We start from the raw sequence: 27085 nt of genomic DNA on the forward strand, positions 1-27085 counted from the left end.
ATTGAACACAGGAAGATCTCCGAGGCTAGCAAAATCCACCAATAAGCGCAGGACCCCCAGAGTAGAGGAGGAATTTTATCACACTCTTCATACCATGAACATCCAATAACCCCATCACAGTATGGTATACATAAATTATTACAGAGCAACCCCACTTCTGCCAAAGGCTCAGAAACTGGACAGCAAATAAAAAGAACCCCGAAATTATTATTTTAAAAAAGTGTCGTGATTTTTAAGCCAGTCTCGTGATTCTTATGTGTTTCAGTCCTGACTCATGAATTTTGGATGCTTGGGGCTAACAATAATTAAATCCTGCAAACACAAACAGGCACAATAGTTGACCGCCAAGAGATCTGACCATTCAATCTCCAGGTGCACTGATTTAGTCAAACACTTTAATACATGTGGAAGTGCCTTGCTGAGCTAAGACTTCAAATAGCTGCAAATCCAGTCTATGGCAGTTGTTGCTCACAAGCATCACAGACTGTTGCAACCTTTTAAACTTTAAACTGTCAGATAACCAGTCTCCTAATTGGCAGCTTTAGGCTGAACGGAAGGATGAAACTGGAGGGTGTTTAAAATGGTATTAATCACGTGCTGATGGGCTCAGGAGAAATTAGTATAGCAAGAAAAGCAGTTGTTAAGAGGGTACTAGAAGGTGTACGTTTAAAATAGGACATTTAATTTAATATCAGTGCTGGTGAAATGGAAGGTATTTGTTACACTTGCTTAGACTCCCTTACATTACCACCAAGTGGTCATAGGTCTAACAAAATCTATGCAAGTCTAACTTTCACCACTTATCCAAACATCTCTTAGTTTTGCCCTGGCTGCAATGTAGGTTTGGTCTTCTGGAGAGCTGCCACATATATCTTTTGCGCTTCTGCCCTTGGTTTGCACTTGGCTAGCTTAGGAGCACTGGAGGCAAAACAATCTACATTACAATCTGTGCTGTGTTGAACATAACATTTTGGTACTCGAACATTAAAGGCCAAGTTGACATCTGGCTTAAAAAAAAAAAAAGATATGGTATCTTGCATTAACACAAACCCAAAACATATCTGGTTTGTACTACCACCTAAGTCAACTGGAGTCTTCACGCAAGTATGGTAGATCCATCCAGTAACCAACTTTCACTTACACAGGTAGATTTAATGCCCTGGGCCTGTGTGCAACTGTCCACAGCTTGTTCAAAGACATTCATATAATCATGTCTCTAAAACCTGATCTGGGCAAGAGCAATGGATGCTATGCCAAGACCCCAGAGGGGACCTTTTCCTGTTCATGCCAGCAAAGTTTTGGATGCACTACACTGACGTTTCTGACAGAAGGACAGATGATAGTCCTTAAAGCGCTATAGAACCCGAGGTTTGGACCTTTTAAATAATTCATTAACAGAACTCTCTCCAAACTTAGAAAACTGTCTCTTGTCCTGTAAGCACCTCTCTTCAAAAATATTGGGTCCTTCCAGCAGATGTGCCTGTTGTGCTTGGGAGAAGGCTAAACATTTCACTTAATACTTCGGATGGTGCTAGATTTTTCATATCGAATGTGAACCGAAATGGAATCATGTCTATTCCAAACCCTTTCCCTGGGGAAAAGGACTCTTTTGCTATGGTGGGGTTCAGGGATTTTTAGGAAGAGAAACCTGGGGTTTTGCAACAGTGAAGTGGCCCAAAACTTCTGATTCCAAAATGCTGGAGGAATCTAATCAAACCACAAGGAGTTGCCCTTTAAGCACAATGGCTTTTTGCAGAATTATTTCAAAATGGCAATCAGCAGAAAGCAGGATTGTTAGAGAATTGGGCTAAAGGATTAACACACAGAGAGGAATTTCTTTTCGCAATGAGCAAGATGAAGGATTGGTCGCATGTTATTTTATAGCTGCGTGACAAACTGAAATACAAATGCCCTTTTTTACTCTCTGCAGACACTTTGCTGTTAGTACCGTCAATGTACTATATGGGTATGTGAACGCTGCAGCCGGGATAGACTCATGCTAGTTCAGCTCGAGCCGGTGTGCTAAATATAGCAGTGAGGATGTTGTGGCACCAGCAGAGGCTGAGGCTTAGCCACCCAAGCTCAGACTCACCCTACACCTTGGGTCTGAGTTAGCCTGAGCCCCTGCCAGTGCTGTACTGTTCACTTAGCTACCCAGAGCGCAAGAGCTCAAGCCGAGCTCGCTTGAGTCTGGGAGGCACACTCCCAGCTGGAGTGTAGACATACCCAGTGTGTCTCTGAAATCTGCTTCCCTTCTTTTCCCTTTCTTTGCAGAACTAGTTTCAGTCCCAATCACTCTTGTCTTGTAAGACCAAACTTGAAAAAAAAAATGATATGCAGTCAAACAAATCTCTCCTCTGTAGCTTGAATTATGTGGGATCCAGTGAGATGTGTGTTTGGACAGCCACGGATATGTGTGAAAACTAGAACTGTTGATGAGGCAGTCAGTTTGATGAAAGAGAATTTATCTCTAGCTTAAAAAAGGCACCTAAAGAACAGTGTCACATGACATATCTGGGTGGATGTTGTGCATTAACATTGAGTATATTTCTACTCTGAATGGGATTCAAAGGCAAGGTGTAGACCGCTGCTTGACCCCCCCAGTGAATAAGGGGTTAACCTCCAGCTCTGCTTTGTCTTCCCCCTACAGATGCTTGAGAGAGTGGATTCTTTGGGGATAGTGGGAGGGGTGCTTTGGGGGTAAGTCAGACACTTCACAATTAGTCTTAGTTTTTCCGTTCACTTTCCTGCTTGTCTTCACATATTTTACTTTGTTTGCTGTGCACGTTCTCCCTTGGGGGCAATACTTCTGCTTACTGCAGCTGTTTTTTCTGTCAAGTGACCCCCCTAGCGTACATGTTTAGAACAGTTTTTCTCTCACCAAAGGAATTTCTAGTTTTCAAGTATTATGTACTGTTGTTAGTTTGTGGTGCCGCAGAGGGAGAGATTGAGAAGTATATTTGTATGGAAATGTATAGGCAGAATTGCTTGGATCCTAGCACAAAAGTGACAGTGTCCGCAGTCTGGTCCCTCAATTTTATGGTGGTCCATTAATTTACATATCAGTAGAAGTTCAACTGTGATTTCTCAGTAAGGCCCTTATAATGGTGGCAAGGGTTACCAGCAGAAGAATTCTAGGAATGATAACTTGATATTCTTTTGACGTTCCCTAAAGACTCATCAATTTAAGTGGCTTAACTATGTCTAAATAAAAATATTGCAAAAGCACAATATGACATGAAGACAAATGATTTTTTTTCAGATGGTTATCTGTATTTAATTGCAGCCATTGGTTCAGTACTTAAAGTTTGTGTAGATCAGTTTGCCTTGTCCTGATTCTCTCTCTACTAAGGGTACGTCCAGACTACCCGCCATATCGGCAGGTAGCGATCGAACGCGCTCCCCTTCGACTCCGGAACTCCACCAGTGCGAGTGGCAGTAGCGGAGTCGAGGGGGGAGCCGCGGCCGTCGATCCCGTGCCGTGAGGACAGGAGGTAACTCGGAATAAGATACATTGACTAAAGGGAATACGGTAGCTGAAGTTGCGTATCTTACATCGACTCTCCCCCTGCCCCCAGTGTAGACCAGGCCTAAAACTCATCACAGATGTCAGCTGGTGCCCAAGTCAACAAGGAAGCAAGAGCATGTGCCTCTCTATAAGAATGAAAGGGTGCCTTTTTCCTTTGACCTTCTAGCGGGAGAGGGGAGAGAAGACAAGGCAATGATTTAATAGAAATTGGTTTCCTCTGAAAGACTTGTATCCTCCATAGTTATGAGTTTTACTGTTTTGCATACCTACATGCTCACCCACTTGTACGGCCCTTGGCAGGCTGGGCTGCCTTCCTCGCTTTGTTAATTATGTTATGAAGCTCATTCTCCTTGGCTCATTTATTTGAATCAAACCTAGATTAATGACCCATCTCCTGAACAGCTGATTGCATGTGCCCCTAGGAGCCTCTTGCTCATTGATCAGGCATTTGCTGTGTTGAAGGTGTGTTTATTCTAAGGGGGAGCCTCCCAAGATCTAGAAACCACATAGGAGAGCAATACTTAGTGCAGGTTAGTTTTCTTGTCAGTTGACTTTGACTCCAGCCTCCTTCCTTTTGTTCTTTAAAGGTGTGAACCTTTATTGCTTGTAAAGTTGAAATAATTGCACATGGTGATTTACAGACAAAAGACAAAGGTTGCAGTCCTGATCCCACTTGAAGTCAGTGCCTGTTTTGCCATTGACTTCAGTGGGGTGATGATTTGACCCGCTGTCACTACTTTCAAGGGATTTGCAGTCCAAGTTAAGACATACTTGTCAAGAAATGGTAGGAAACTGAGCGAAAAGAAAGGGAGAGGAGCTACCAAACAATAAGATTGTATTCTTGCTTTGGTTAATAACACACATTCCTCGTTTCAAATTCTACTGTTACTTTGAAGGAGCAACTAAAGTTTAGTTTACAGGCCTTGTGATTTCTTCAGAGCTCTGGTTCCAGGAGCCTGACTGCAGTGGAGGAACCACATCAGAGCACTGATAGCAAGTAGGCAGCTTCCTGGCCCAAAGACAACTGTACTGCGTGTGACACCTACCCGCTGAGATGATATATCTGTCGGCAGCAGGGGAGGCCAGGGTAGTTTTTTTAAAGGAAATTTTTCATCATGAGATTGGGTTCCCTCTGCATTCTCCCCACCTCCCTCAGATACACAGCCTAGTGCAGGCTATCATGTTGCTGTCAATATTCTGTCAAGCGGGGTGGAAGGTCCCTGAAAACTTTCCTTCCTTAGCTGTTAAGAACTGGAATGACAGCCTGCTCAGGGATGTGATTGAACCAATTTCTAATGCTTCTTGTCTCACTTGCGAAGGAGCTTCACGGCTTAGTTCTCACCCAGAAGAAAGCATTACCCACAGCTTGCAGCATTAATTCTAAGACTGAACACACATTTTTTGGTTCTGGTGGTCTCTGCCACACTCAGGGTTGACCATCTGCCTTGTGTGAATGATGAGAAGTGAAGTGTACTATTGCAGTGGCTCCCAAACTTTTTAGTAAGGCAACCCACCAATTGCTCGCTTTTTTTCTTTTTTGCAACCCATCCACAGTCCAGAATCACAGGCCAGCGTCCTTCTCCACCACCTTTTGCTTCTTGCCCTGCGGAGGGGGCAGTAGCCACCCATAGCAGCACTCTCTGTCCCAGCACCACAGCCCTCATCCCAGCCTGGTGCAGAGAGGTGGTCTCGGGGTGGTGGTAGAACAGAGGAGAGGTTGGAGAGTTAGCCTACCCTGCACTCACCCTGTCATGGTGGCACCTGTCCTGGCACTTCACTTGTTGCAACCTGGCACGCAGAGCCGCAGTGCTGCTCAGGTTTGGTCCTGAGTGGGCGCCAGTGCCCCCTGTGCCAGATCACACCACCACTCACTAAATTTGGCCCAGTTGCCCCTCTATCATGGTATGTTAGCTGACTGGGGTGTAGGCTTCCTCCTAACAGACAACAGAGGCAACCAACAGAACTTCAAACATGTTAGACTGCCTCTTGACAGGGATTTTAGCTGCATTAAGGTAACAGGATTTGAAAACGCCCCTTTTGTGCCCATCAGGATGCATCTTTGGTGATGTGAAAGTGACCAGGACTTAATGGTGCCATGTCATGAAAGACAGAATTGTTGAGGAAGGGAAGGTCTTGTGGTTAAAATACTGGACTGGGATCGAGACCTATATGTGTGGCTCTGACAGAGACCTTGTGTGATCTTGGATAGGTTGCCTAATTTCACTATGCCTTGGTTTCCCCCCTGTAAACTGGAGATGATAATTCTAGCTTTCTCCTATTTGTGGTCTTGTCTATTTGGGTTGTAAACTCTTGTGGGCAGGGACTGTCTCCGACTATACCTTCGTACAGCATCCAGCACCAAGGAGCTATGATCTTTGCTGGGGCTTCCAGGCATTTCTGTATTGTAAGTAATGCAGCATAATTGTTTTAGTAACTACACGTGGAATCTTTATGTAACTAAAAGGTTAAAGACTTCCCTTCTGTTTTCCAGGTCTACAACTCGAACAAAGACAATCAAAGTGAAGGCAGTAAGTATATATATATATATATATAATTTTTTTTTTTAAGAGCAAGATCTTGTTGCTTGGGAAAACTGATGCATTGTGAGGAAGAGGTGCTGCAAATAGGAATTGCCCTGCATGCCATCGCAGCATGCAGTCATTACTGATGTGGCCATGTCTGTTGCTTATATTTGACTGTAATCATGGAACAGTTTGAATGAGACAAAAGGGACTGGGAGGTGAGATTGTAATTCTTGTCTCATCTGCATTGGAGCATGATGCTCAGATTTCCCCATCCATTAAATTGAGGAGGAGGAGGAGATGATGATGATGATCTGCATCAGTTTGTAAAATACTCTGAGGAATTAAGAGTTAGATATGAGAGTGATTATTATAAAAAGCAAGTATGATTTTGTTTAATATTATTGATATTTATAAATAATAATAAAAAAGCCCACCAATCCTTCCTTTTCTCCAACTCCACCAATGGGACGGCCCAATAGACCAGCCGCCTGTTTACCAAAAGACTGAGTCTGTGTAGTGTAAAAGTTTTATGGAGCAAGCCAGTGCCAACAGATACACTGGGAAGACCCTGTCTAATCAGATCTCTGAAAAAGAGCCTAAAAGATGGATCTTAAAGACTTGTTATCTCCCTTAGCCCAGACAATCAGTGCGTCCTGGACTCAGAAGAGTACTCCCATTGCTCCTAGGAGGAGCAGTTCCACCTTGTCCCACCTCTCACGTCCGATGTCTCAAAACACTTAATTGGACCATTTTCAATAGGTTTGGGCTAGCATAGATATCCTCCAAATTTCAGCTACTCAAAGCTCTTAAATGCACCTAAAGTTACTGGGCACACTGAAGCCAACTCTTTATTTTTAAACAAGTAAATATTTCAATTGTAAGCTCTCTGCGACAGGAACCTGTCTTCACACTTGCCTGGAAGCACCTTTCACTGTGATACTACATAGACACTAAGGGTATGTCTACACTACCCGCCAGATTGGCAGGGAGTGATCGATCCAGCGGGGGTCGATTTATCACATCTAGTCTAGACATGATAAATCGATTCCTGAGTGCTGTCCTGTCGACTCCTGTATTCCACTGCCACGAGAGGCGCAGGTGGTGTCAAAAGGGGGGCGGCAGCAGTCAACTCACCGCGGTGAAGACACCATAGTAAGTCAATCTAAGTATGTCAACTCTGTTTCCCTCCCCCTACAGTGTAGACCAGACCTAAGTGAGAGAATGTTTGTAAATGCTTGCTTTCTTGCAGCTGCTCACAGCTCTTGCTCCTCCACTCCCCCACCTCCCTCTTCCTGACATGGATTAAACCCTGGTTATTGGCTTCATGTGGTTTTTATCACTTTTGGTGTGTTTATTATGCTTCCGTGCAAAGCAAAATGACGAACACCCAGCGCTGACATAGTGCTTTATGTTCACAGAGGGCTGTGCAAAGGAGTAATACTTTGTCTTTATATGACACCTTGCCTCAGAGGAGCTCAAAGTGCTCATAATTCCATTTTACGGTGGGGCAAAATAAGGCACAGATCAGTTGTCAGGGAGAAGAGAACAAAAATCAGTCAGAACCTTAACCTGGACCTGTGACCTCCCGTAAATTGTCAGGTTGCAAAATGATTGCAATTTTAAAACACACTGCACCTTAGAGTTCAGGTCACATGTCCTTGGGAAGCTTTCTGTGGTCACTTGCATTTTCTAATTCTCCATCATTCCTTTTGTTTAAGGCACACTAAGTTTGCAAAGCCTACACTGGCTCTGCAATGCCTAGGTTAGGCTCTCCATACACAATGCCCCAATAAATCTGGGGGGGGCCTCTTGAGGGGCAGTCTGAACCCTTTACATGCATTTGGGCCACTTATCGCAGGCAAGTTTATTTACACAGTCTGTTTCCTTAGCTACCACTGGTGTCTAAGTCTTTGAACAGATCACTGGCAACTTTATTAAGGGCGCGAGCTAAGGGAAGGCTGTAGTGTAGAGAGCAGGAGGATGAGAGTCCTGTTGCCATTTTTAGTCAGCCGGTAGCTAAGATGAAAGCCCCATGAGATCATAGGCCTTTGTTGCTGTGGGATCCCGGCTGGTGTGTGGCTTATAAATAGAATGTTTTCCTCTGCTGAATCTGAGAAGGGTTATACACACTAATGGGGAATTTCAGACTTGCTTCTGGACATCAAGCTCCTTCATCTGATAGGTCTGACATTCAGCTGACTGAGCAGCCTGGGGTAGCATGGCTTCCCTTTCTGTCCTTGCCACCCACTGGTGCTGACAAATAGAAAATGATTTCAGCCCCACTCCCCTGCTCCTCTCCTCACAATTTCTCCCCCCCCCCATCTCTCCAAGGCAAGGTTTACATCCCTGTCAGTTTTGGTTTTTTATAGAGGTGATGAGTGATACAAAATGTTGCAATGACAGGTAATTCGATACCTAGGTGGGATATGCAGTGTGCTAACTTTGTCTTAGCCTTGCTTCTGAGTGGTACAATTAGTGCAGCTTGCATTGTCTGAGCCAATCTCTAAATTCACTGAGTTGGAGCTGCAATATTATTAGTTGAGAGGAGGCATGTTAACAGCTGGTTCCTTAGGTACACAGTGACAAAGCAAGGTTTTGCTGATTCCTTCGGGGACTATGTAGGTTACAGTTTGAGGCTCTGTGTCTGACCCTGCTGAAGGGAAGAGAGATTAAAACTTGGTCTGGTAGCGCTGTTTGTACTTGAGATGTCTCCCAGAGTGCATTAGTGCAGTAAGAGTATGAGTAAATATGGTACTCTGTATTTGGTTGGCAGTATGGCTAAGGCCTAGCCAGAACTCCGTTCTGGCTCTGGTAGGGACTGGTGGCATTGTAGGGATAGTGTACTTTTACTCTCAAGGTGAAGAAGGTGGCTTAGCTGATTCTTTGTTTCTTCTTGGCTTCTGTTCCTGGCCATGGACTTTGTGTAGCTTTGGGAAAGTCACTAGTTACAGCAGTAGTAAGTGCATGTAGGGTATGTCTACACCACAGTTAAACACCCGTGGCTGGCCTGTGTTAGCTGACTTAGGCTAATGGGCTGTTTAATTGCAGTGTAGACTTTGTGGAACCAGCTGGAGCCTGGGCTCTGGGACCCTGCAAGGGGAGAGGGTCCCAGAGCTCAGGCTCCAGCCCCAGCCTGAATGTCTACACCACAGTTAACCAGCATCTTAGCCTGAGCCCCAAGAGCCAGAGTCAGCTGATGTAGACCACCCCCGGGTTTTCAATTGCAGTGTAGACGTACCCTTAGTGACCCTTCTCATCAAAGTATCTGGGAGCTTTTCAAAGTCTAAGTTGAGGCATTCGAGAGGAGATCAAACACCTTGTTTCTCTGCTGCTTGCAGCTTCACTAGTGAACTGAAATCTAGGATTTAATCAGTTGAGAAGGCCTGGGCAAAGGTGCCTGTCTTTCAGTATCTTCTCCTTTGCCATGCCACATCTGCAAAATGAGGAGAATGCTCCTTGCCTACTTCACAGACCTCATTTAGTATTTGTAAAGTGCACCAAGATTGTCAGGTGAAAAGTGTGTACGTAAAAGTAAAATATTATTAAGTTGATCTGTGCTATTCTTCTTCACATGCTTGCTCATGTTGATTCCATTCTAGGTGTGTGCATACCCACGTGCACAGTTGTCAGAAACTTTTGCCTTAGCGATATCAGTAGGGTTGACTGTGGCGCCCCCTTGAGTGCCACGCTCGTGCATAGGTATATTAGGTGCCGCTGACCCTACATCTCCTCAGTTCCTTCTTACTGCCTGTGACGGTCGGAACGCCTTGTCTTGCAGATTGCAAGAGAATTGGTGGTTCTTTACAGCCTTCTTTGTTTCACAAGCTGCCAAACTCTGAACTCTGAGCCCACCTCCGAGGATACTGCTTGTGAGTCACCTAGAATGGAATTGACATGAGCAAGCAATCGAATAAGAAAAATTGGTTTACCTACCTTTCATAACTGCTGTTCTTTAAGATGTGTTGCTCATGTCCATTCCATTACCCACCCTCCAACCCCTCTGTTGGAGTTGCCAGCAGGAAAGAACTGAGAGAGCGCAGGGGCAGCGGCACCTAATATACCGACACATGAGCACAGCACTCAAGGAGGTGCCTCAGTTGACTCTACAGATACCGCTAAGGCAAAAGTCTCTGACAACTGTGTGCATGAGTGTGTGCGCACTTAGAATGGAATGGATGTGAGTAACACATCTCGAAGAACAACAGTTACAAAAGGTAGGTAACCAATTTTTTTTCCATATGGTAACACTAAAGCAGCTGCTCATGTGTTCAAACATACAACTGTGGTCTAGTGCCCTTTAAAAAGTGTGTGTGACTTGAACTGTACCTTTGACCAGCTCTGCTCAAATTGATTCCATAGACAGGGAGGACCAGAGACTGGGCCATTGGCAAGGTTATTTGCCGTGTGATCCTAGGTATGGAACCTCCCTACAAATTCGTTAACATTGATTCAGTGATTGATTGCTCCTGTGGAGTCTGTGTCTAAGTCCTGACTCCCAGAGCCAACAAGACTATGTTATTGCCCTACTTTCAGTGGTCTGAGACCAGTACATCCTGGAAGTCTGCTTCTTGGCTGCTCTCTTAGTTTACGGAGCCATCGGATTTTATAAGTGGCCAGAGGGCCAGCATCCATAAAGTAATTTTATCCTGCGCTGCTTAGGGAGTAAAGGGAGTGACTTGCGAGAGAGGTGATGGGGTGGACGGATGAGTTTCAGTGAACTTCTAACACTAAGTGTATTTTAATGTCTTGGTTAGCAAAAGCCAGAAAACCTGTCCTGTTCTGCTCTGCACTAGTCTCTGAAAACAAATACTCTAGGCCATTTGGCCTTGATACATCAAAGAAGATGAATGAATACATCCTCCTTCTCCAACTCCACTTGCTCCCCTTTCACTTCAGGATCTGGTTCAATATCGTTTTATAAACTCTTCAAAGACTTTATGCTCTCTACAAGCCACCTCGCTCCCTTCACTTATCCCACACTACCTGTTCTCTGTCCTTCATCCAGCTTCTGTGAGAATGCGTTCAATGCAAGAGCCTTCTGCTCTGCAGCTCCTCTTCTCTGTCATCTTGGCATCTCATCAATTCTTCAGCTTTTAAATCACAAATGGAAACCTCATTTTTCCTGGTCTCCGTTGCTTGATTTCTCTCCCTCCATTCGTTTGTTTTGTTCTGCTGTAAAACACAAAGCTGTATAAGGTAGACTGCAAGGGAGTCTGTTTGATCTTGTGTCTCTGGTGTGGTGTGGCATTTGTAAGTCTGGATTCAGCAAAATCAACCTGAGGCTGATTTTCCCCCTTTCCTTATGCTCAGGGAGTTGCTGTGTCAGCACTGAATGATGGAATTAAGGGATTAAATAGAAATAATGTACATGGTGGTAGGGTAGTTCAAGATGTTGCATAAGACAGGATAAGTTGCTTGTATTTAGTTAGCAAAAAAGCTGGAATAATGGTGATACTTGTCAAATGTTGATTAAAGTATCTCTATACCAGATTATAACATGAATACTATCTTGGATTGATACTCTGGTCAGTTTTACATTGAAATACTTCTGCAATAGTGTGTGTGTGTGTGTGTGTGTGTGTGCGCTCAATTCACATCCATCTACTGAAGTGGGGCATAGGGAAAAACTGAGTCAAGCTGCATCCCCTGAAATTTGGTTCCATGTACTGTACCTCTCAACCTGCCACTGCCCAGCTGCAAGATAAGAGGTTCAAAATGAACGAATAATTAGAGCAGAAGCTCGGTTTCTGTTGGAAAATGACAGTTACCTTCATCTTTGCAATTCTACACTTCTAATGGAAATAAACAACAATATGAGCGAGAGAGTATAGGATGGGGATGAGGAGCACCCTTTATTATAGAAAATTGAGGCATGCTGACCACCATGTATATCCAAGGTAGATGGGAGGGATCACATTCTCTGCTGCCATTAGCCCCCAACTCCTGTCCACAGCTCACTGTGCTAGCTCAAAATGCAACCGACTGATGACTGGTCTACGCTACATGGGGGGATCTATCTAAGTTATGCAACTTCAGCTACACGAATAACGTAGCTGAAGTTGACATACTTAGATCTACTTACTGCGGTGTCTTCACTGTGGTGTGTCGACGGGAGGACCAACCCCCACTGGATCGATCACTGCCCATCGATCCGGCTGGTAGTTTAGACAAGCCCTAAGTCACATGCACGCATTCTACCACCACTCCCAAGCCATCAGATTTTAGCAAGCAGAATCTAAATGGAAGAATTGACTGCTGACCTGGGGGAAATCTAGCTAAAGCCTCGTGCTGCAGATCGCAGAGCTGCCTAGGGAGAATGGTGTGGGTGTTAAGGATCACGGCAGTAGTAGTTCCAGATGCAGCTATGATCTGTCATCTCTGAGCTAAGTCAGTGAGTAAACAAGAGAGATAAAAAGAAGCTTCTGTGAGGGAGAGTGGAAATCAAGCTTTTTATGGTGCTCATTAAAAGTCAAGTTAAAGGATAAATAAGGCTGCCTGGATATTTATTTAATTAGATATTTCTGGAGAGCATAAGGCTACGAAGATTGCAAATAAATCCTTGACCTTTCCTGATCCAGAGCTCAACAAGGAGTCTAAAGAGCTGACTCAACGGCTTGGGGAGGCTTATGCTCTGTCATTTTCATCTGGAAGGATTGCTCCTGCTTCCTCACTCTGTCTTGGCAAACACCGTTGAAAGGTCTTGCTATGATCCCTTTAGAGGTAACTCAGTCAGTGCTGAGTGGTGTAGTGGACTTACGATGACTCTCCAGCAGTGGAAACAAATTGTGGGGTGGGGCAGGGGGGAGAGAGAATGCCCGATTGTAACCTGCATGTTCTCAGTATCAAACATGGAAGGAACTTAACTAAAGCTGCAGGAGAGCAGGGAAAGGTAGCACCTGGAGGGGACAGAGAGAATCCAGGGTAGGCCATACTGACGGCAAAAAACATTCCGAGCTAAATTTTGACCACTAATTTTGGGAGGCCCTTCTGAAAATCAGGCCCCTTTTGCAGTGTTCAGCAACTGAAGTCCAAGGCACACCAAATCACTAGTCGGGTACCCTGGTTTTGTTGGAACTGTTTAACATCAGCAATTTCTTTTTTTTTTTTTTTTTTAAATAAAGACTGTCAAAGTAGTAGTGGGCCTGCTATATCCAGTTTATTCTATATTGAGTACCCAAGGTTTGTGGAGTAGTGTGGCAGAAGAGGTCTGAAGTGGACTCAATAGCTTTGATCTGTTTTGATTTGGTCTATTGAATACCTAAACTAAAACACAGTACCCCAGAAAGTCTGTTGTCTGTTTCTGGGGAATAGTTGGGCTGTTAAATGACGCATGAAGCAGTTAGCAAGACCTATAAAACTTCATAGCCATTATGCATGTCCTGTAACGTGAGCATTCTTTAACTTGTGTGTGTGTGTTGGCTCAGCATTTCAGCAGGTTTTCCCAGAAAAATAAATGTAGAGAAGTTGTATTGTCTTTGTTTCTCTTGCAATTCATCATGTAAGTAATGGTATCAGCACAGAACTTTAAAAACAAATGAGCAGATGACTCGGGGCGATGGGTAAAATTGACTAATGAGGGGCTTGCACCTTGCAATCTACGGACAACCAACAAACTGTCCCATTGTTGTGAATCAGCTGTGTGTTTGATGTGCTTTTTGAATTACAAAATGTCAGGGATGGGGTAAAGGCAAAATATTGCACTGCTCATGTTGTGAAGCCGCCATGATTCCTGGACTCTGAAACTTTTCTATTGGACCCTAGAAATAGTACTGTTTTGTGTCTTTGAAATTTGATGTTTTTTGTGTAGGAGGAAATAAAATCAGCTGTTTTGTAAATAATACTTTTCTCTGCTCTAGCTTCCTGCATCCAAAGACCATAAATTCCTTTAAAATATTAATGAATTCAGTTTCACAACACTTCTGTGAGGCACTGTTGGGAAGTATTCTATTGCCCATTTCACAGATGGGAAAACTGAGGCGCAGGGCGATTAAATGACTTGTCCAAAATCTGTGTAGAGTTGGGAATAAATCCCATTTCTCTTGACTTCTCATTGCTGTAAACACTAGATCATGCTTCCTATGTAATGGAACTTTTAGTTGGTACATAAAGTTCTTCATGCTCTTGAATGCACTTTGAGTGTGCTTTCTGCATATTTCTCAAATCTTTGCAAATAAAAGAAGTAATTTTCCTTGACAAATAGTTGACTGCAGGCAGTGTGCCCCACGTACTGATTGAGAGCTTATTAAGGGATAAATATTCCCTCAGGATCCCCGCAGGTATTTGGGTACAAGTATTAGTAACTTGTTTAAATTAAATTTGAAATACTGCAACAGGAGGAGTTAATTGAGTGTTATATTCCATTAGTATGAAATTTTTAGATCTTATTCTCAGGCTCAAGAGTTGGATCCCTTCAGGACATCCTAATTTGCACAGAATAAATATTTCATTAATGCTAATAGAAGAAAGGGATCTGCTTCCACTGTGCAAATCTGCAAAGGAAGGAAGAAAATATGTTGTATTGTGTGCGGTCCACAAGGGGAAAAAACTTTTTACTTGGGCATTTTACAGTCTGCGACTCAAAAGCATTTCCCTGAATAGTATAATGCCCCTAGGATGCAAGGTGACTCCTCAGGGGAATGGGTTAGTTTTTGTCTAAGGTTGGAGTCCTGCCTGGGTCAGTCATGACTATAGTTGGCTGCATTCTCTCCTAGACAGTGAAGGAGAACCAACCAGTCACACTGCAAGATCTCTCCTGCTGATTTATGTCACAGGTTCTCAAACTTTTTTTTATAGTGTGGGCCACATCTCAGTAGATTATCTTGTGGAAACATCTCTGCCTCTGTGATTGCTTGAACCTTTCTCCTCCCTAGGTCAACTCACGATGCGTGCTTACCATATTAGGGGAAGTATTATGTAGTGTCTTTAAGGTGATAGGTGTTTTGTCCTCTTTGGGCAACATCTACTTTTACTCTAAATGTAATCTTTCAGCACCATGCGACTTTTTGGATCACTACCAACGGCACAGTGGGCCATGAGTTTGGAAAACATTGCTTTAAAGAGTTTCAAACCCTTCAGCAATTCATACACATACCCCCGTTCCCTTCTTCCATTGCTAAAGGACTCCATCCCTCCAGTCTCTCTTCACTGGGTAACACTCACTGCTACGTACCTTTGCCTCCCATTTTACGTCCTCCTTCCATTCTCCCTTCATCCCCACTCCTATTTTTCTCCTCCAACCTTTTCCAGTTGTTTCCTTCCAGTCTCCCCTTGGTCACTTTTCTTCCTTCTCCAGTTGCTTATTTAGCGCATTTTGTGGGGCATCGATCAAAATGCACCAACCTATCATACAATTAAAAAAACAAAAAACAAAAACAAGCAGCACATGTGTCATAAACAGATGGTTAAGGGTTAATGTCTCTTTTACCTGTAAAGGGTTAACTAGCTCAGTAAACCTGGAACACCTGACCAGAGGACCAATCAGGAGACAAAATACTTTCAAATCTCGGTGGAGGGAAGCCTTTGTTTGTGCTTTTTGGGTTTTTCTTTGTTCTCTCTGGGTTCTGAGAGGGACCAGGCATGTATACAGACTCTCCAATTTTCTTAAACAGCCTCTTCTGTTCAATTTAGTAAGTACCAGTTAGAAAGGCAGTTCAGTCTTTTGATTGTTTTCTTTATTTGCAAATGTGTATTTTGCTCGAAGGATTGTATCTCTGTTTGCTGCAACTTGTATTTGTGCTGGAGGGAGGATTCTCTCTAGTGTCTATAAGCTGAAAGACCCTGTAACATTTTCCATCTTGATTTTACAGAGACAATTTTTACTTTGTTCCTTTCTTTTATTAAAAGCTTTTCTTTTTCAGAACCTGATTGATTTTTTTTTTCATTTCTTGTGTAAGACCCAAGGGGAGGGGGTCTGCACTCACCAGGGAATTGGTGGGAGAAAGGAGAGAAGTGGGGAGGAAAAGCCTGATTTCTCTCTGTGTTAGGATCACTGTCTGTCTCTCTCAGGGAGAGTCTGAGAGGGGGAGAGAGAAGTGGGGGAAGGTGAATTTCCTCTCTGTTTTAAGATTCAAGGAGTTGAATCACAGGGATCTCCCAGTGTTACCCAGGGAGGGGAGACTCTGGGAGGAAGAAAGGAGGGGGGAATGGTTTATTTCCCTTTGTTGTGAGACCCAAGGGGTTTTGGGTCTTGGGGTCCCCAGGAAAGGGTTTGGGGGCCAGAAAGTGCCCCAAAACACTATATTTTTGGGTGGTGGCAGCTTTATCATTTCTAAGCTAGTAATTAAGCTTAGAGGGGTTCATACAGGTACCCCATCTTTTGGACACTAATGTTCAGAGTGGGGAATCATACCTTGACAACATGAAATTCAGTCCCCCGACATATCTAGGCAGACAGAAGTCTGACACAGGAGGAAACCCTCAAGGTAAAGTCACCCCTCCAGCAACAGCGATCATGTTTCAGCTGGTTGGAGGTTAGGAAGGAAATCACTGATGTAGGAGGTGAAGTAGGCGACTTGTGGAATGTTTAGAGACTGGTCATCTGAAATGATGTGGCTTGTGGCAAACGAGAGACTGACAGACCTCCCAGCCAGAAGTCCCATACAGGAGATAGCATCCTGGTCCTGAGCGAATGCAGTGAACATGCACAAACCTGCATCTCTGCAGGGACCTGGAACTAGAATTAGAGGGGGTGCTGCAGGTCAAGATTGAAGTGCACTGGCAAAGCTGTGGGTAGGTCCAGGATTGGAACAGCCATGGGGATTTGAAATGAGATGTATGATCAGTGTCATGTACTTCCCTGCATTGTTCCTGAAGAAAGCTAGTGTGTTAGTCTCTCTCTTTTGTGGACACCAAATTTATCCCCCCAAATTATTTTTTAAAAAGCAATACAGTATCTGTTTCGGTCTCAGAGATGATTCTGCTGGATGAATGGAGTACCTATTGTGAAATCATCCTCACTGCTAGGTGTTTAATCAATTTTTTTTCTTTCCTTTCAGCTGCCCAGTTGGATAATATTGGATTTAGCATTATCAGGAAATGCATAAATGCTGTCGAAACAAGAGGTATAGTAGTTCACCAGATGGTTTTGTTTCTAGGGAAGGTCTTGCATCAGTTTTTAGCACGGTCAGTGCTTACCTTCTCTTTCTGTGCACAGAAATGATTTATTAACCCTCAGAGACTCATGTTTGATATACCTCATTATAGGCTCGCACAGATGCCCTAGCTGGCCATGTCCTTTAGCTTGAATAACTGGAGAACACAGGTGTTAAGCAAATATCAAGAACAGAAGGCTAAACAAAGAAATATTGGGCTAGATTTTAAAAATTAGGAGCGGAATTTAATTTGAAATCTAATTTTGGGTATAATCTAACGTTCATAAACAAATATGAATTTTATTCTTAATACCCCTGTAAGGTAGAGAAATGTCATCCCCATTTTACAGGTGGGGTAGGCACAGTTAAGAGAAAGTGACTTGCCCACGGTCTCAAAGGAAATCTGTGACTGATCCATATTTGAACCCAGGTCTCCCAAGTCCCAGCCCATTGCTCTCCATCCTACCTGTGAGAGAATTCAGAACATTGAGTGTTGTTGGGAACTGAGTATTTGCCAAACTGCAGTGCTGCGGAGGCGCCAATCCTAAAGACATAGAGTATGCGGTGGTTACTAAAGAGCTGCAGACTGATGAAGTTTTGCAACACCCTAAATGAAGAAAAATAGTTTGCATTATTGAGATTTTCCTGCTGTCCATGGTACAAACTCTGTTCAGATAACATGCTGGCTGTGATTAAAACCTTGGTTCAAAAAGGGGGCGGCACAAACAAAGCCAACACATTTATTTAAACCTGCAGAGATCAAAATGTCCTCAACTCTCATTCCCTTCAGTAAGTCTGGAGGGATTTTCAGTTCCAGTTAGTCAGGTCCTTTATTATTTGTTTCTGTACTACCATAAGCCTCACTTTGGATCAGAATCACATTGTGCTACACACTCTGCTGGCATATACAAAGACACAGTCCCTGACCAGCATTTCTTAGCATCAGACTCCTCAACCCAGCCACAAACATGTTGCTGATCAAATGATATTTGTTTCTGGTGCTTCCATGCTTTCCTGTTGTCCACTAGTGTGGCGAACAGGCACCACCATCCTCTGATTCCTGAGCTGATCAGGAGACAACACTTTGTAATAAATACATAAAAACCTAGATGTCAAAACCAAATCTCAACCGTTTCTGTAACAGCCAGGCTGAGAGTGTTGCATGCAGCTGATGAAAGCTTTAATTACTGCAGCTATTAGCGAAGCCAAGGAAATGAAAGAAATGTTAATAGTTCTTTTAACATTCCCCTAATTAAGTAACCTCTTTATTTTTCCAGGGATCAATGAGCAAGGGCTCTACCGAATTGTTGGAGTAAACTCCAGAGTTCAAAAGCTATTGAGTATCTTAATGGGTAAGTGCCTCAAATCTGCATTAGAGGGAAGCAGCTTATTACTAGCCCTGGTAACAGAGGCTTTTGTCCAGAACCTGGGGTGGGAATTCCACTTTGGGAAATGAACTCTCATTAGCATGTTCTATGAGAGATCAGGAGAGTGCAGGGATCAGAACACTAGGAATTGTGTAGGGCATTCACTTTAAAGGGGCTTTTATTTCACCTGGTCTGTTGCTTGTGCCTCACTGGTATGCTTTGCAAATCTTGGCAGTCTTCCCAAATGCAGCCTATAACCTTCAGAAAAATAGCTGAACGGTATGTTGTTTTTATTCCTATACCTGCCACATGCTCCCTCTCAAGTTTTGTGTCGATTTCATGTTGCTTATGGTTCTAGTTGCTCTCCCTTTAGACCTAATTTTCCTGTCCAGCTATGTTTACTGCTAGCAGCATTATTTTATCCCTGCCTGCCCACCCACCCTTTTCTTGCTATTAACTTTCCCCATAGCAGGTCATAAAAGAACCCTGTTGTCAGTCAGATTTCAACACAGCCATTCTAACAGTTGGTCAGAGTGTGAAGGGAATAGTGTAGATTAACTGGATGGGGATAGCAAGTGTGTGTGTTGGGCTTAGCTGCTCTGGAATTGTGGGGGGCAGTGACTGTTCCATAATTTCATCTGGTTTTTCAATAGACCCCTCTGGAAGAGCTTCTGTATCTGTAGATGAATGTGCTAAAGGGAAAGGCAAAAGGGGCTGACGTTGTTAGGGCTCTGTGTCTGTCTGACCAGCGAGGCTCAACCCAGTGTTTGAGAATGTCCACTTGAGACAGAGTCCTAGTCAGGTCTTCAGACGTCTCTCTCACCTCAGAAAGGTTTTGCCTGTGTGAAGTTCAAGGCTACTGTTCCTCTCTGTGTGTATGCTGAACAGCCTGATGATGTGACACCATCTCCTTCCCAGTTTCTACTTTGTTCTAAGCTCCTCTGCATTGCAGTCTGCCTTTTGCTTTCACAATTCCATTGCTCTCACTGTGAAGAATGGAGAGCTACAAATCCTGAGTGTTTTGAACACTGAAGACAAGCACAACTGAATAGTGAGATACAGTACTTCAGAGGTCAGTGCAGCAGACCCAGCTGGGCCCCAAAATCTCATTTAATGTAGCGAGGTGGGGGGCACTGTCTCTCCACTCTGTGCTCCGCCACAAACCTCAGGGGTTGCAAGTCCTTCAATCCCATTCACATCCTATCAGTCAGCAGTCGTGGCTAACCCGCATTTACTGCTGCTGTCCCTGCCAGCGTGTGGGAGTGACTCTTTGGAATCAAGGTAGGGACATTCCTCACTTCACTACCCACTGAAAGTCTGCTGTCTCAGGCCATCACCTGTGCCACATACCCCTGTTGCTGGTCCTGTTCATGTGGCAGTAGCTATGTACAACAGGAGCCAAAGAGTTTAAGGTTGATATATCTATGCAAAAGTGCAGCAGAACTTAGAACACATACAGCTGCTCACACAAGAGAGCAGTTCAGTGCTTTTTTTTCATCTGGAATCTGAAATGAAGCCATGACAGGAGGATGTTTCCACATGGGTTTCTGAAGAAGTAACCTGCTGTAAGCTGAAGCGTGTGGTTTTCAGCCCTGTTTCAATCAGATTTAAATTTTCATGTATTGCTTTAGCTCTAATGACTCCATAGGGAAAAATAGCCACCCAGAGCGCCAAGGACTCTAGAAAAGAACATGAAAAGAACACTTAAAAAAAGTTGTAAACAGCCAGTTAATGTGGTAGCATTCCAACCCCATCTCATGGTGTTTAGTGCCTGGGAGGCCCAATATGCATTAGTAGGTGTCTCTAACTAGGAGATGTCTGTAACTGAACATTGTTATTTGTTCAGTGACTTACTGTCACATCCATCACTCATTGGAAAATCTGCTGTCTGTGGGACTACTGTGCGTTCTACCCTTTGGACTGCTGCTCTGTTCACCCTATATCCTCTCTTGGTTTCTCTCCCCCTTCTCAATCTTTGATCTTCCTCTGTTTTTTCCCTCTGCATTTTCTCCTTGCAGCAACTCCAGTTTCCAACTCTGTGTACTTCATTCCCACCCTTATCTCCAGGCTAACTAAAGTGATCAGTGATTAATTCGTTTAATGTTAACACTGAAATTTCGTAATTGTGCTTTAAAGTTGATAGTCCAGTGAGGCTAACAGGGGACCGAGGCAATCACACCTGCAAGTCATTGTTCCAGGCTCTCTGCGGACTAAGCCCTCGTCCAGACTACCCGCCGTATCGGCGGGTTAAAATCGATTGCTCGGGGATCGATATATCGTGTCTAATCTAGATGCGATATATCGATCCCCGAGAGCGCTTATATCGATTCCGGAACTCCATCAACCCGAACGGAGTTCCGGAATCGACACGGAGAGCCGCGGACATCGGTCCCGCGCCGTCTGGACGGGTGAGTACTCCGATCTTAGATATTCGACTTCAGCTACGTTATTCACGTAGCTGAAGTTGCGTATCTAAAATCGATTTCCCCCCCCTAGTCTGGACGAGCCCTAAGGCAGACACCACTGCATCTGTCACACTCTGTTCATATTTGGAAACCTATCTCTGCAGCCATAAGGGCTATTGTTTTAGAGAAAGTTTATCATAGATTATGCAGAATCTGAATATGTCCTATGGGCCACGTAACTACATCATCTGGGCTGGATCTATCTCGTGGGTCATACGTTTGCCAGCCTGGCTCAAAAAAGCATCAGGTACTGGCCACTGGCAAACATAAACTGCTACTTTGAGTACACCTACCGCACAATCTGATCAGATATGCGAGGACCTCTGGTTTTTTGTTTTGGTTTGGTTTTTAACCAGAATGCATAGTATTAAGAACTATCAAAGCATTTGGAATTATTGTTTCCACAGAGTGGGCCAAATCATGGCCTCAGTTCTGCTCTCTCAAATATATCTGTTCCAGTATAAGGTTCCCTGGCTGTAACAGATGGCTGGATTTGGTCCATTGTGGGTTCTTTGGTGCTGAGAGGAATCAAAGGTTTTGGCCACCATCCAAAAGCATCATCTCCTTAGTAGCTGAAGACACTCCGTCTTTGGCCTCATGCCACACAATGTGGTGATATAGTCAGTATTTGTGTCTTGCCTGCCATGTCTTCATTAGCTGCTGATGTCTGAAGCATAGTAATGAGCCCTAAACTCGCTGGTGGGCTAGATGATTAGGGGTGTTACCCAAGTAGGTGTTACAAGGTCATTTATTTTAATCCCTGTGAGTGATCTTCAATATTGTTGTTGTCTGGCTGGAAAAGGGCATGTCCTGAACTCCTCCTATTAACAACAGAACCCAAGGGGAGTATCTTTGCCGAGTACCAGCCTCCAGGCAGACACAAGCTCTCTGTAAAGGGACTGCCGAACTGAGCTCTGCTTTTTCTGTCCCTCCTCATTCTCTATCCTCTTCCCCCTGCCTTTTTTAGGACTTAATATGTTTAAAGTAAAAGCAACATCCTGCTCAAATGTTGACTATTCAGATCAAAACCTCATGAGCTAAGGAGCCAGATTTTGCTTACAACTTCAGGTTTCCCTTATATTTAGAAATGAATGTGGTCAGCATTAGTGATTCACATACAGATTAAATGGCAAGTGGATCAGGTTTCAGAGAGCAGTGATTGGTGTAAGTGGCACACTACTATGGAGGCCTTCCCAGTGACCCTTTTCTACAGAAGGTGCAATGCTGCTCTGTGCTCAGAGCTTGGAGATATTTGCAGATAGCACTTTGCATTGGCAGCAGCTGCATTAGACTCAAATACAGTACCTGTCACACTCTTGCTGTGGGACTTGTGTACCAAAGGCAAATGATTTGCTCCTCAGCTTCCCTGCTGGTGAAATGGCAAATACCTTCCTATCAGGGTTCTTTTGAGGCTTAATTCATCAACATGTGTAAAGTGTTTATATTTCTTTAGCCCCTGCCATTAAATATCTCCAAAGTGTTACTTATTTATCAAGCACAGCTGTTTTTGAAGTATTATATTAAGACATGCCCACAAACGCAGTAGAGTAATAGAACCAGCATGCAAATCTGTTCTTCAGAGGCGCCTTATTAAGACACATGGTGGAGTATAACATATTGAGTGATCCTACTGATCCTTGCCAGTGTAGTCAGTGGTAAGTGAGATTTCCTATAGCCATTGGCCTTTATGATGAAATATGCTTATGGCTGTTTTTGAAACCATCTTAATGTCACCCAAGTGGTGATTAGAATTAGTACATGATTGTATTTATCATAGAGAAAGTGGTGAGCAATTGAAATAACAGCCGCGGTGACTGGTACTGTTCCCCTCCCCCTTACATCTCCCAGAAATTTACTAAAGACATTCTGCAACACTGGCTGCAGTACTTCTGGGAAAGATGTCATTGGATAGGCTAATCAGCATTTCAGACACCATCTGGAAGAATCAGCCTCTGGGGAGCAGCTGTGCCATTGTATGCAAACATCTAGCTGTATTTCCATCTGAGTGCTTGTTTTTTCCAGGGTTTAATCATTGTCATTTAACTTAACATCAAGCTGAAGGTTTGCGACCCCAGCTAACTTGATTCTCAGTGCCATGGGAGTTGTTTAGTTGAGTGGGCAGGCTCAGGATTGGAGATGATGCCTGCAGTCCTCTCAGTCACCAGTGCTATTGTCTACAAAAAAAACCCCAGAAACAAAACCCACATCCTGACTTCTGCTGATCATGGAATTTGTTGTTTGGGGCTGCCTTATTTTTCTTCAGATGACCACCACATGATTCTTTAAATCAAAATATCAGTCTCTGTCCGTTTGTTAAGCTTATTCATAACAGCTCGGACACAGTGGAAGCTCCATGTTGTGGGATGTTTATGATTAGGCAGGACAAAACCCTAGTAAATGTGCACAGGAAAGGATCTTGCTCTGGCTGGTGTGGTGGGGGTGGACAAGTTGACCTCTTCCATGTCTGTTGTGATGAGGGGTTCATAGAAGAAGAAATGTTCATGCTTCTACTTCCCATTATTGCTCACATTCATCTTTGCTGTGTTTGTCTGAACTTACATCTTGCTGAGTCTTCTCTAAGTTGCTGAGTTGCTGATCTAAAAAACCTTTAACTTCTGCACATTGTGACCATATCAAGTTATTTTTAACCAATAAAAATTGTCTCCTTTTAAAAAGCAAGTCAGATGGCAAATCACACTGAAACTGATTAGGAAGGATTGTGTTAGTTTGTGTGATGTCTGTGTGACACACACTTGATTTTTGTCATTAATACGGAATCAATGTTTATCTTTTTCACTACCCCTTTTGATGTTTTTTTTTCTTTAAAATAAACCCATTGCCATGAAGGAACTCTTATTCTGTACAAACTTTTAATTGCTTTCAAAATTGCACAGTTTTTACCTATAGTTTTAAAATTCAGGAACATAATATAAATGAGTGCAGAAAAAGTAACCGTTGAGTTGAATCCAAGGAACGATAGAGGGTAATCAGCTGCACCCAGCAGCTTGCTATTTGGCTTTAGTAGTCATTATATGCTTCGGAATTCTATGTTTCCTGCAGGCTGGCAGTCAAGCACTTTTTCAATTGCATCAAAAGGACCCGCTCCAGTTTTCACTGAGATCTATGGAAAGACTCCCATTGTCAGATCAGGCTCACTTTCTATTCTCCTGCATATCTGGGTTGTTTGCAGTCAGTGTCCCGAACTTGTAATCAAGGCCCAAGGTTTTATTTATCACTCTTCAATTAATATAGGAAAATAATATAGTCAAATTCACCTACCAATAGTTAAGAATTTGAGAATTAAATTAGACAGTAAATGAACTCAGAAATGGAATGTAAGCAAGCACAAAAGGAATGGGAAGTATGTACTTGTCCCTGCAACTTATTGTGGCTTTCCCCTTCTCAAACAGTGGAGGAGCCAAGATCTTCACTCATTGTGCAGATTCCATATCTGAGTGTTTACCTGGGTTACCACTAGGGTTGCCAGTTAATGCACATGTGATAGTGGTTTTTAGTGGCATTTGGTTTTAATTGTCAGTGACAGTTGTCATGATGATCTCTGGAACATGGACAGTTGTCTGCTAGGAACTGGACTGAAATGCCCTCTCACTTCATATAGGTCACCGAACAGCCAGCTGATGGTAACTGATTCGAGCAATCATTTAGCCCTGTAGCACTGCAGGATGTAAAAAATGATTCCTGCCTTTTTCAATGGTTATTTTACTGTAATGGCATTAGGATGTTTCACCAGAGTTTCCGCAGAAACTGATAAAATACTGCCTTAAATATTGTCTGACTGCAAACAGTGACTTCGAAACAGCCCTCGCTTCCTGATCTAGTTGGAGGTTTACAGAGATCAGAGAAGAGGCAGCATGACTCCAGGTTTCTGAGAGCACAACTTCCTCTGCAGTTGTTTCAGATCTTGGGTTTTGGAAGAAAACATCTTGCTGGCCAAAGCCTCCTATTCACACTGTGCAGAACAGCTGCATGTGTTTTTGTTTGTTTGTTTGTTTGTTTTTCTTAAAGGGAATTTTAAAAAGAAATACACAAAGGGAGGGGAGGCCCACGGAGGAGATGAGGAGAAGGAGAGGAGTAAGTAGTGGTTAAAAATAGAAACAGAATGAATGAACAGCCTTCTTCACTCCAGATAGGTGCGCCATATTGAGCTCAAAACCCATTTTGGCCCCCATGTGCTGTTGTGGTGTCAAGCCATAAAAGCCCCATAGCCAACCAGAGAATTCCCTTGGCAGAGACATTGTGAAGGCAGCAAAATGAATGCCTTATAAAGGCCAGTGTAGGGAGGTTGCCAGGGTCTGCAGATGGTGGGGGGTTAGGATGGTGCTGTGTACTACAGAGGTTCTCAGCAGATTGGGTTGAGTGCCTAAGTTACTTTGGGGGCCAATTCAGCTCCAGAAGCAGTCCATGATTAGAAGGGTGCAAAATGACTTTAAGCCACTTACCTCCCCAGCCGCTCAACTCCTTCCACTCAATTGCAAAGTTTATATTGTGCCTCTACAAGGTGCAGCACAGAATCGCTCCCTGTGTTTCTACACTGCCAAGGAGCCAAGAGGGTCTCCACTGATTGCCTCTTATTTGAGCCCTCACGATGCCAAGTGTAGCAGCCTGTCTGGGCCACGCTTCCTCACAGAGCCTGGGAAAGCCTCTCCTGAAATTATCCAGCAGAGGGTGCAGAAGAGCCATTTACAGCTGTTCATTTACCTGTCGTGTGTGTGTGTGTGTGTGTGTGTGTGTGTGTGTGTGTGTGTGTGTGTGTGTGTGTGTGTGTGTGTGTGTGTGTGTGTGTGTGTGTGTGTGTGTGTGCGCGCGCCAAGCTGCTTCCACACTCTTCCTGGGCCCTGCTGGGGTGGGGGAGCCAAATCTGGCAGTCTCCATGAGTGGGCTGAGCAGGTTGTTGGGCCAGTGGAAACAGAGGCAGTCTCAGTGCTGAGGACCCAGAAGGAAAATAGCATTGCCAAATGTTCCCTGTGTGTTCAGGGCCTGATCTGGTGAGGTCTTGAGCCATGGAATAAGGAGTTCAGAGCACTCATCGGGATCTTGCATGATTGGGCTCTACACCCTCAGTTTCACTACTGATTAAATTTTTGCTCCCTTTCATTGTGGGAATGCTTAACTGGCCAAACTGTATCAGAACCCTGAAGCAGGCTCTGTTAGTGCTATATGCAGCCGGCCCTAGGAGCTGCCAGTGGGGAAGGAGCATTCTTTTGGCAGGGAGGTAATAGTGGACAGTTGGTCTTTGTGGGCTGGAGGAAGGCAGCCATCCACAGCCTCAGTGGGTTCCCTCCGTGTGTGTCCAGGCAAGTCAGAGGAAGATGTTTTTGTATGTCTCTTTGGCCAGAGGAAAGGGCTGGAGAGTAGCCACTCACCACAGCGTAGCTGGAGAAGCCTTGGGAAAATGAGCACCTTGACATAAAAGGTGAGCAGCTGGTTCACTCTGATCTGGCCACAGTTTGCGCAGCGGTTTTCTTCCCCTCTCCGACTGGAGCAATGGACCATCTCTCCTCCTGTGCTTTCTTGGTGGCATGTGAAGGAATGTGTGGATTTGGGACTCTCAAAGTTAAAAACAGCCCAGGAGCAAGCCTGGTGGTTAGTACTTTGCACTGCCAAGCAGGAGATGTTGGCTGCCACTCCTAGCTTAGGCGTCTCACTTTCTGGGCTGCTAAATGTTGAGCCCAGTGACTGCCTGGACGAGCTCCTGAGTCAGAACCAATCCTTCTTGGGCAAAGATGGTGGCTGCAACATCAGGAATTAGAAGGTGAAGGACAGAGTTAAAGCTGCACAGGGAGAGGCATGCTTGCACGTGTGGAGGCAAGGGTCAGCGTGGGAAAGGAAACTGCTGATATGAATATGAACACGCAGCACTTACAGGCTGCCAGAAGTGTTTAATTTGTTCCCAGGTAGGCTCTGAGGATCAGAAGAGTCAAACTCCCAGCATACCAGAGAGATCTAGAGGGAGGTGCAGAAATTGGCAGCCCTTTTTGAAAACAAAGATTGCTCGGGAGTCTCTGGACAGGCTGGCCTGGAAATGAAGTACATTAAAATGGATGTGCTTAAGCTCCGAGAAACTTGCCTCATATTGCTATAAAAAGCC

The 27085-nt window shown here is 44.0% G+C and overlaps 1 protein-coding gene across 3 annotated transcripts in view; it reads left to right on the plus strand.

Annotated features, from left to right (window-relative positions):
* The window catches only part of ARHGAP26 (Rho GTPase activating protein 26), a 533008-nt gene that overhangs the window by 371722 nt on the left and 134201 nt on the right, over positions 1–27085 (plus strand). For all 3 annotated transcript variants that reach the window (XM_050962626.1, XM_050962623.1, XM_050962625.1), the window contains 3 exons: positions 6021–6057; positions 17049–17114; positions 18422–18496. In XM_050962626.1, the coding sequence (XP_050818583.1) occupies positions 6021–6057; positions 17049–17114; positions 18422–18496 (178 nt within the window). The remainder of the gene's footprint in view (positions 1–6020; positions 6058–17048; positions 17115–18421; positions 18497–27085) is intronic.

This window comes from Gopherus flavomarginatus, chromosome 7 (assembly GCF_025201925.1).
Source record: "Gopherus flavomarginatus isolate rGopFla2 chromosome 7, rGopFla2.mat.asm, whole genome shotgun sequence".
Taxonomy (NCBI): Eukaryota; Metazoa; Chordata; order Testudines; family Testudinidae; genus Gopherus; species Gopherus flavomarginatus.